Source organism: Pteropus vampyrus, unplaced genomic scaffold (assembly GCF_000151845.1).
Source record: "Pteropus vampyrus isolate Shadow unplaced genomic scaffold, Pvam_2.0 Scaffold4, whole genome shotgun sequence".
Taxonomy (NCBI): Eukaryota; Metazoa; Chordata; class Mammalia; order Chiroptera; family Pteropodidae; genus Pteropus; species Pteropus vampyrus.
In genome coordinates, this window is record NW_011888785.1 from 82,859 (window position 1) to 93,145 (window position 10,287).

At 39.6% G+C, this 10,287-nt stretch overlaps 1 protein-coding gene across 8 annotated transcripts in view; it reads right to left on the reverse strand.

Annotated features, from left to right (window-relative positions):
• LOC105294974 (dynein heavy chain 11, axonemal) overlaps nucleotides 1-10,287 on the reverse strand; it is a 128,174-nt gene that overhangs the window by 82,026 nt on the left and 35,861 nt on the right. For 7 of the 8 annotated variants that reach the window (XM_023532793.1, XM_023532765.1, XM_023532780.1 and 4 more), the window contains 5 exons: nucleotides 9,147-9,284; nucleotides 8,709-8,833; nucleotides 7,971-8,166; nucleotides 5,620-5,724; nucleotides 5,067-5,459 (listed from right to left, as the gene is read on the reverse strand). In XM_023532793.1, coding sequence (XP_023388561.1) covers nucleotides 5,067-5,459; nucleotides 5,620-5,724; nucleotides 7,971-8,166; nucleotides 8,709-8,833; nucleotides 9,147-9,284 — 957 coding nt within the window. The remainder of the gene's footprint in view (nucleotides 1-5,066; nucleotides 5,460-5,619; nucleotides 5,725-7,970; nucleotides 8,167-8,708; nucleotides 8,834-9,146; nucleotides 9,285-10,287) is intronic. The other variant, XM_023532768.1, reaches the window with a different exon arrangement.

Sequence of the window (10,287 nt, forward strand, 5' to 3'; positions counted from 1 at the left end):
CTAAGAGATCCGGTCTGTATCACTGTAGTGGCATTTATTAAAAAAAAAAAAAAAGAAAGAAATGTTCTATTTTCAACAACTTAGGGCAAGTGGAGAAAGAGGAAGAGAAAGAAGAGCTCTGGGTCACTAAATGATCACTCAGGTCCCTTCCAGACCCAGTCTTCCATGGTTCTGTCCTTCCCTCTTCACCTTAATCCCTGACCGCAGGCTATCCACCGAGAGTCCACCAGCCACAAAGGAAGCCGCAGGAAAAGGCAGAACTGACTCACCCTCAGCCCTATATCCACAGCTTTCCTCCAAGCCACATTCCTCACTCGAAGTCTGAGCACCAGGCTCAAACCCATTTGCCGATAAGAGGGAGGGAAAGCACTTAACAGACACAACTTCTAGAAGAAAATCATCAATTCGTTTCTATTTTGAAGTTGAGTTTCCTGTGGTTGGAAGCTCTCCTCGGTTCTCATACTGACTTCACTGCTTCTTAGTTTTTTGACTTCAGGAAACAAAATGAGTCCATTTAGTAGAAAATTTCAACTGCATTCTCTGAGAATAACACTGCAAAACCTTGTTTTGTAACCATTTCTAATCATGTAGAGGCAATAATTTCAATGCATTTTAATTAGGATTCACAAATCTTATTGGTCTGACACCACTGGATTAGTGTTTAGGGAGTATGTTTTATTAATATTATTATCAAGAAACTGTAACAGAAGAACCTAATTGTAATCTATCATTTGTCTTCCATGAGACAGATCCTAATGCATAAATAATTGTAAGGGTGTCCTAAAAGTCACAGAATAATCCACAGCATCTCAGCAAAAACTGAAGAATAGTGGATGGCATGACTAAGATACTACTGAAAAAACGAATTTCCAGATATACAGCTTCTTTACATGTCAGAACACCCCTGAGATTCTCCCAAGGCTTACCAGCCTTAGGCAGTGCCTTTAAAGAGGGCTCTGGCTCTGCGCACACCTTGATTTCAGACTTCTTGCCTCTAGACTGTAAAAGGGTAAGTTTCTGTTGTTTTAAGACACTTATTGTGGGATTTTGTTACAGCAGCGCTAGGATACTAATACAGGCAGCAATCGAAGAAGGCAGGAACAAAACCTTTGTCCTATTAAACTTTATCAGTAGGGAAAATTAAAGCTTTCTTAGAAATTTCAGACAACCTTGGAAGTCAACAGAAACTTTACATCATCATAATCATCATCACGAGCTATAGATGCTCAAGACAGAACACTGAGTGTACCACGCCTTCCGTTTCGATGAGTGAGTCTGTCACCCTGCGAACACTTCCTTCACCTGGCACGCAGGACACGGCCCTCTCCTGGTTTTCCTCATCCAGTCAGTTCTTTTTCTGCCCCTTTAGCTGGTTCTTCTTCACCCCAATTTCTGAGAAGGGTGTGCCCCAGAGAACGGTCTTTGATTTGCTCCTATCTTCTAGACTCATGTTTGGTGATCTCATTCAGCCTCCTGGTTTAAATGCCACTGCCACCCACTTCTCTTTAATTTCCATTTCCAGTTTGGAGGCTGCTCCCAAACTCCAGACTAGTTAAGTCCAGTTATTGACACCACTCCTTCACTTCTCTGACAGACGGCTCAAATCGAAATGTCTAAAACTGAAATCTGACCTTCCCCACTCAATCTCTTTCTCTTATAGCCTTTCCCATCTGAATAGACTGGAACTTCATCTTTCCAGATGTGCGGGACAAAACTCTTGGAATAATCCTAGATGCCTCTTCCATGCTCCACCACCCACTCTGTTCGGAAATTCTCTTCACTCCACTTACTTCAAAGTATATCCAGAATCCAGCCACTTCTAATCATCTCCACAGTCGCCACTCTGGTTCAGGCACCACCACCTGTCACCTAGCTTATTGCCACAGTGAGCTACCTGGCTCTCTTCTATCCCTCACCTCCCTACTGTCCCATTTCAATATGACAGCCATAATCGTTTTCAAATGAAAGTTAGATCATGTTTACTCCTCTCCTTGAAGTCCTGCAACATGGCTCCCATGTACCACGGCGTAAACACCAGGGGCTGTACAAAGGCCTACGACATCTCCCCTGACCTTCCTGTCCCCTCCTTACGCCCCATGAACATCTGACCTCACCTCACCGTACCGTCCACCTCGATCACTTTGCTTCACACATTTGGTTCCCTGCTTTCAGGTGTTTTCCTCCTGAAAACTGTCTCCTCTGTCTGGAACGCTCTTCGCCCAAAGGCCTACTTGGCTAACTCCATAACCTTTGTGACTCTATAACCCGCTAGGCTAACTCTGTAACTCTGCTCAGATCTTACCATCATATTTAGGGCTACCCTGATCATCCTATTTAAAAACACACCCCTTAAATTTGGCAATATCCTACAAATTACATAATTACAAATTATCCTGTGACCCAACAATCCCACTTCTAGAAATTTACTCCAAAGATACACTAATGTAAGTGCAAGAAGACTTACACTCAGGCTTTTCATTACAACACTATGTGTAAGAACAAAAGATGAACTGCTAAATAAATTATGGTACAGCCACACGACTGGGTACCAGGCATCTTTAAAAGGGCATGAGGAGAATGGAGCACGGTGCTTCGGAGGGACCCCCAGGATATCATTAAACAAGAAAAGTAACGTGGCGTGTGCGGCACTCCAAGTGGGAAACATAAGCAATATGTATTGATGTTTTTAAAAAAGAACCTAAAAGCTAATTTGAAAAATTTACCTACAGGGGAGGTAGATTTACCAATAGGGTAGAAGGAATGAGGATGAAAACTAGACAACTAGACTTCTCCGACTGTAGCCTGATTTAGGTTTTGACTTTGTAAACGTATTTATGAACATTTTTAATAATAAACAAAATTCAAAGTTAAAAAAAAAACAACAAAACAACCCACACCCCAGTCCAAGCACTGCAGAACTCTTGTGCCCTGCTCTTAGTTTACCTTTTTCCTGCGGCACATAACGAATTCCAGCATCTGTGACCTACTGTGTCTCCTGTTTATTGCTGCTCTCACTAGAATGTGAGCTCTGTGAAAGCAAGGATCTTTATCTGCTCTGTTCACTGAAGTTATCTCACAAATCTAGAAGGATACTGGGCCCCTAGGAGGCTCACAATAAATATTTCTTAATAAGTAAATGATGGTGGACTGAGATACATAATTGGTTATATTCAATATCCAGCAGGAAAACCATAATCCATTGTTTGTTCTCCTACTGAGAATTAGCCTAGAGACAAGTATCTTTGCTTTACACATGAGAAAATTCAGGGCCAGTTTCTGGGAGACATGAGACTAATTACCCTGGTTTCCAGCCTCTCCCCACGGTGTTTGCCCCACCTGTGTGCTTTATGAGGTCGCAGTGCGTACATGGTCTACCTGCCCGAAGGAGACACTCCATGCCCGAGGCCTGCATCTGTCTATGGAGAAGATTCTATCTGACAAGGATGCTCAGAATACATAATATGCTATTTTTATTCCCACCTTTTTTCCTTAAGATCAATCAGAAATCACCTTCTTATTGTCCCCATCACCAGAACCACCCAACTACAAGCACCACATTCTTATTCTCCGTCTTTCCTCCCTCCCGCTATGGTAGATGAACTCTCCAGGCACCCACCTAAAGCCACCTTGAATGTATTAAATCCTGTTCCCTCAAGGACTTTCCTGCCAGGATACTTTCTTCTCTACTAGATCATTTCAGGCCACAAACAGACATCCTGAAACATCAACAAATATTAAAAACGAAACCCACCCTACGCCTGACATACATGTCCGGGTACTGCCCAGTTTTCATGTCTCGCCACAGGAGAACTCAGGAGTTATTGGCTGGCTCGTCCCATTTCTCCCATTCCACTCCTGTCAGGTTTCCAACCTCCACTCTACCAAGTCAGCTCCTGCCAGTCACCAAAGACTTCCATATTGCCAGATCTAATGATCATCCTCAGTTCTCACTGTCCTAAATTAGGATGGGACAGAGTTAAACTCTCCCTCTTTCTTAACTTGGTTTCTAGGGCATCATCACCTCCCTTGATTTTGGCTTCCTACTTTGCTGTCCTCTTTTTCAGTATCCTGTGCTAGATCCTCCTCCCCTGACCTCAGGATGACCTCAAGGCTGGTCCATGCAGCTCTTCTCTATGGTTAACCCATACCCTATCTCATCCAGTCCATGGCCTTACATATCATATATATGCTCCTGACTCTCAATTCTCTGTCGCTCACCTGGACTCCTCCTCTGAACTCCAGACTCCCATCTGTAATGCCAGCCTACTAAAAATCTCCACTTGGGCAGGCATGTCTTCTTACTCACATGCCCAAAACCAAATCCTGTTTTTTCCCTACAAAATCTGCTCCACCACAGTTCTCCCCGTATCAGTAAAAAGAAACTCCATTCTTCCAGGGGATCAAACCAAAAACCTGAAGTCATTCTCGACTTCTCTCTCCTCTGACTTGTCACAGAAAATAGATCCTGTTGGTTCCACCTTCCAAAAGCATCCAGCGTATGCCTGCTTTTATCACTACCACTCTGGCCCAAGCCATCATCATTTCTCACCTGGATTATTAGAATAAACTCCTAAGAGTCCCTCTGTCTAATGTCTCCTTTCTTCTCTGTGGTTTATACTTAACAGGGAAAGCCTCTGAGCAGACAGTCTCTGGCTGCTATTTCCCCTCAGAGTAAAAGCTCAAGTTCTCATTCCAGCCATCCTTAGGAGATGACTGAGAGGGTTAGAGGAGATGTGAACAAGATAGGTGGACGCATAGGCACTCAACAAATAATGGTGTTTATTAGCAGCATCCATAGGAGGATGTAGCCATGACAAAGAAAAGGATCCCATTTCTCACCTTTCTGTTTCATCAAACATCTCACGTTCTAACCTCCTCCCTCAAGAATGAGAATAGTGAGGGCTACAGAAATTCCAGGCAAGAAATGCAAATTCCTCCATTTTCAATGCTTAACAAAAAGCTCCCTCAGGCCCCGGAAGAGTTCTACACTCTTAGGTTAAATATTTTGGCTCTTTTCTAAACTACACGAAGAGATCTATACATTTCAGAACCTCCAAAGCAGTTACCTCTACCAAGCTGTGTATCTTGCAGCCATCTTCGTGGATGAGCTTGTATTTTTTGATAAACAAATCACCCTTGTCCTCCAAAATAAAGGCGGCCTCCCTTCTGTGCTCTCTCCTGGGCAGGAGTGTGCACTCGGCCCATGCCCTCATGGTTTGCTGGATCACTCTGACGTTATCCTGTGTGCGCTCAACTCTGCGCTCTAACTCCAAGGTGGCTGTTTTCACCCTCTCAATGTACCCCCAGCAGTCACCCTGCCATGTCAGCGATGTTGCGGCTTCTTGCAGTTGCTCGTCCACAGCCCTCAGCTCATCTTCAATCAGAGGGTATTCAACCCCCAGCAGAGTCTGTTTCAGCTTATTATATCCTTGCACAAGAAGTTCAAGGTTTCCGATGTACTGAGCAAAGAGAACCCCAAAACAAAAAAAAAAAAGCCAAATATGTTAAAACTACTTTGTCAACCTTAGAAGCATAAAAGTATCCTAAAGTCTACATATTAATAATTAAAATTCGAAATATCTCTATTGAAGGTATGCCCTAATATCTAAAAACACAAACCTTTAAAATAGTGTCTCTTTTTTTGAAGATGGCTAAGGCTGAATCTGGTATGCCCGATTTCTTCAGCATTAAGAGGTATTTCACTTCCCTTAATACGGCCACTAGCTATTAAAAGACAATCGAGAATAATTACATATTTTAAGAATATCATTCTATTTTAACACAAGTTAAAATCAAAACACTTCAAATTTCATCCAACGATTACTATATTTTCAAATTGTCAGAGGCTTTTGTTTCACCTGCTTTTAAAAAGCCATGATCATATATATTCCATGTGATGTAAAAGTACAAACAATAAAGGTATAAATCGGTGACTGCTGGAGAAAGAATTCAAGCAAAAGGCAGCAACATATGCACAACAAGATCTAAAATGGAAGGCCATAGATAGACCTCGACCTTTTCGCAGTACCATTAGTTGTTATGCTTTTTTCAAAAACACACATTTGTTCCAATGTGATTGGTATACTAGGGAGCAGTCTGAACATACCACATAATTTGTCTTTGCTTATCTGAAATTTCATCAGCAAGAAATACTAGGTAAATGATAAAAACTGCAGTCAGCTTAACCAAATGGCTTAGGAATATGCAAAATGCTCATGTGCACATACCTTTAACATACACTGGGCACCTCGATCACACGCGTATGATGAGCCACACCCATCCACTACTGTTGGTACAACTTTCTGCCTGGTTTCAGACAACCCTCCTTCTGCCACTTTCAAATAATGCACAAGTTGCAACTCTTCTAACACCCATGTTGTAGGCAAACTTCAGGTCTTTTTCAAGGGAAAGTGTCATATTTATTGTAGTATTTATGTATTATTTAAAATGTGTAAAACTATACTAGTTTTTTCTAGGTTCTTATTTTTCAATGTACCATTGACAAGGTTTTTGAGTACTGTACCCCTACTCACCATTTTCCCTATAAGTCCTATATTTTAATTGTGTAATCTTTAATAGCACAGTGATTTTTAGGTATGTATGTGTCATGTGGCCAAACTGACTACACCCTTACATCACAGGTTCTGTGGAAAAGACCACACAACATGCTTAAGAAAATAAACCAGTTGACTGCCTTAGGATGTTGCTCCTAGGTTAACTAGTACAATATATTTTGGGTTTATAATCTATATTTCATGTGCTCATAATCCCTTCAGGTAGAATCATAGGACTTACCCCTAAAGCATCTCGGGAATTTAGTTTCTACACATTGGTTTCACGAAATCAGAAGGTGGGGAAATCCTCAGTTCTCTAGGTCATATATTTATGTATGTGTGCTCAGGTTTATAAAACTAAGTGATGGTGTTCTTTATAATATTTTAGAGAAACAGATCAGAATACAGTACAGATTATGACTATAAAACTCAGTGAGGCTAACTTTCCCGCTTCCTAAGGCATATATTCGTACTGCCATGAAAGATAGGGCAATCACTAAAAATGAATATATAACCTCTGCTAGATGGAAATTCAGCCAGATGTTTAACTAATACTCTTTTTCTGTAATAGCAGCTTACAAATAGATGTTCTTATATCCTTTCCTGTAAAGCATAGTCATGTAATACACACACACACACACACACACACACACACACACACACACACAAGCATATATATAATTGCTATTAAAGTTCCTATATTTTCATTATTACATAACATGTAATGAAATTGTGAGGAGATAAACATTCAGAAAACAAGATATTTCTCTGTTACATTGTTTATTTATTAGATAACGAAAGATCTATTCAATGAGGGTAATTTCCTAAACATTATTTAATGGTTAATATTATTTTTGGCATTTATATGTTGTTTTATGTTTTTTGAAAATTTTTATAAAAATTATCATGTTTTTAACTAACATATTTGAGTTTATTGTCCACTCAAAGCATGACAAAAGTTTTTTTATTCCATATTTCCTATGGATTCCCCAAATCTTTACTTACATGATGAAATTTGAATTAACAAAAAATACTGGCATATGTACTATGAATATAATTCAAGTCAGAATACATCTAATAAAAGACTAATGATTCCATTCAATTGAGCTAACATTTATTAAGTATTACTAAGTGTCAGACACTGTGCTAGAAACACAGAACACAACGATACAATGAAATAGACTCTACTCTCAAGTAACTCATTATCAAGTGAAGACAGAAGTGATAAATAAATAAATATGAGGAATAATAAAGAGCAATGACTATAGAATTTGGGAAACAAATCTCAAACGCAGACTTACTAGGAGTTTTCAGTTATATTCTTCACAGCACTGTCATTTTCCCAAAAATAAAATATAAATGACTGGAGCTATCAGATGACAGGTATAAAACATCTTAAAAATATCAACCCCTTACCTTTGGGTCAAAGTTGACACTGAGAAGACCATTTATGGCACTGAATTTAATCAAGGGTTGATTCAAATTGAACTCACAGATTTCATTCACGTTACTTTTCCATTCATTAAAGATACGATTTTCAAATTGGTCTAGCAAAGTTGTCATTTCAACATACTTCTGATAAACTGAAGCATCATCAGGACTTTCCAATAATCTGTAGGAATATGGTTTTTTTTTTCTACTTTTTTATATGTTAGATTTCAGAGTAACACTTTACAATAATATACAAAACAAAATATAATAAAATACACTATAAAAAATCAGGAAGAGAAATATAAGGACCAAATAACACTATGAATTATCTTTGCCTTAAAAGACATAGTTATGAAATAAAAGAAACGCCAAAGATTTACTTAATGCCAACAGCAACAAGTTACTAACTTCAACAAAGAGAAAGATACAGAGCTCTGCAAAATAAAAGGAGTACCAGTTACTGGAGAAAGGAAAAAAATAATAGAATACTATAAACATATTGTGGGTGAAAAGAAAAATGAGAAGAAAAAAAGAGCCCTGAAAACATAAAAATATATTAAACATATCCTAACACCATGGGGGTGAATCCTCCTCAATGAGCCTGGCCAATGAGAAGAGTTACAGGCAAAAACTCTAAGCACTAAAATGAACAGCTCCTGCCCTACGTAAAAACTGCCTGAGTCATTACGATAATTTTACCATGAAATAAGCCTGGCTACTTACAGATACTGGAGAGATGCAAAGTTTGACCAAAACTTTTGAAGTCGTTCAAGGACCTCTTTAGCCCATTTGATATTTCCTGAGGTAAATGGCATATTCTTGTTAAGAACTACATTTCCACGTTCAATCTGTAAATCGTTATTTCAGTGAAGAGGAATAAAGGGAATGTTTAATCAGAGTACATGCCAACCTTGTAAGCAATTGCTCATTTTGGTACTTTCATAATACAAATATATAAAATATATGTTCAGTAAGTTGATTAGTAGAAGAATCATGATCCAAAAGCAGGTTCTTCTTCTCCATAAGGAAACCAATTAAATAAAAGCACAAAGCCTCAGTGCCTATATTTAATCTTTAGATATCATTAAACGCAGCCCTAGTTGAAATCCATCACCCACACAAATGAAGCTGTGGCCGTGCTCGACTTTAACCCCTACTTACCTGTTTCACGTGTTCGTTATACAATTGCTTACACACATCCAACTCGGCATTAAACATGTACACCAGTGTGCTGTAATGTGGGCTGAAAATTTCCATGACAACTGGTTTCTCTAGAAAATTCCCAAATACAGTCAAAAGCTATAAAAACCAAAGTTAAAGAAAGGTTAAGAACCATGGATTTTTAATACCAATACTCAGCTCACTATCTCCTCCATTAAATCTCTTGCATGACTAGGGATAGAGCAGAAATCTATAACCCTACAAGAATCCTGCAATAGCTCCAAACCTAAAATGTATTTTTCCAATAAAACAAATACTAAATGTAAAGTAATTTCCCTTCCTCAGCAGAAAATGAGAAGCATCAGAAAAGAAGCTACTCACAGGTAACACTACTTCCTGTTGGGCGCCAGGAAATGTTTTAGAAGATGCTTTGTGGACATAAGAACAAGGTTTACGTACTCTATCTGTTCTTCCTTCCTACCATATATTCTTTAGATACAGAGTATCCATAGCAAGGACTCTAGGTCACACCATTAATAATTATACCAGATGCACTAGTCACAGTGACTATTCTGCCCATGGCAGCCCATGCTCCTGTCACACCACCCAGCCACCTCCAACACAGCAGCAGTAACCTGTTCCTGTTCCAAAGACAACTGCTCCACAGGCAGACAGTTCCTTCAATGTGAATGTCCTGGCTCAAACTAATGTCATGAGCTGATCAGATTCTCTTTCAAGAATCAGGGCATGGTCGGCTGAACCTATGCTGGCAACATTTTGAGTGAACAGAAACTACTAGCAAGCAGAGGAAGCCAATGAGTAGGGAGACAGAAAAACGCAGGAACGTGGTGGACTGAAACAGGATCGCCTTACCAGCAAGCAGAAGAATGAAGGTCCTCAGCCTCCTCTTGCTCAGCCCATGGAGCCCCCTAGACCCAAACTAACCTTTACCATCAATTTCCCTAAAGCTTAGCCTGTCTGGTGAGCCTACGCTTGGATTTCCATTAGCTTCCTGTCTTGTTTTCTGCCCCACATGGATTCTTTTGTGTGCTAGCATGAGACAGCTTTCTTTGCAAGCAAAACAATGTAATTAAAACACTTATTTCTGTATAAGCAATGTATAAGCACTGTATTTTAAGGG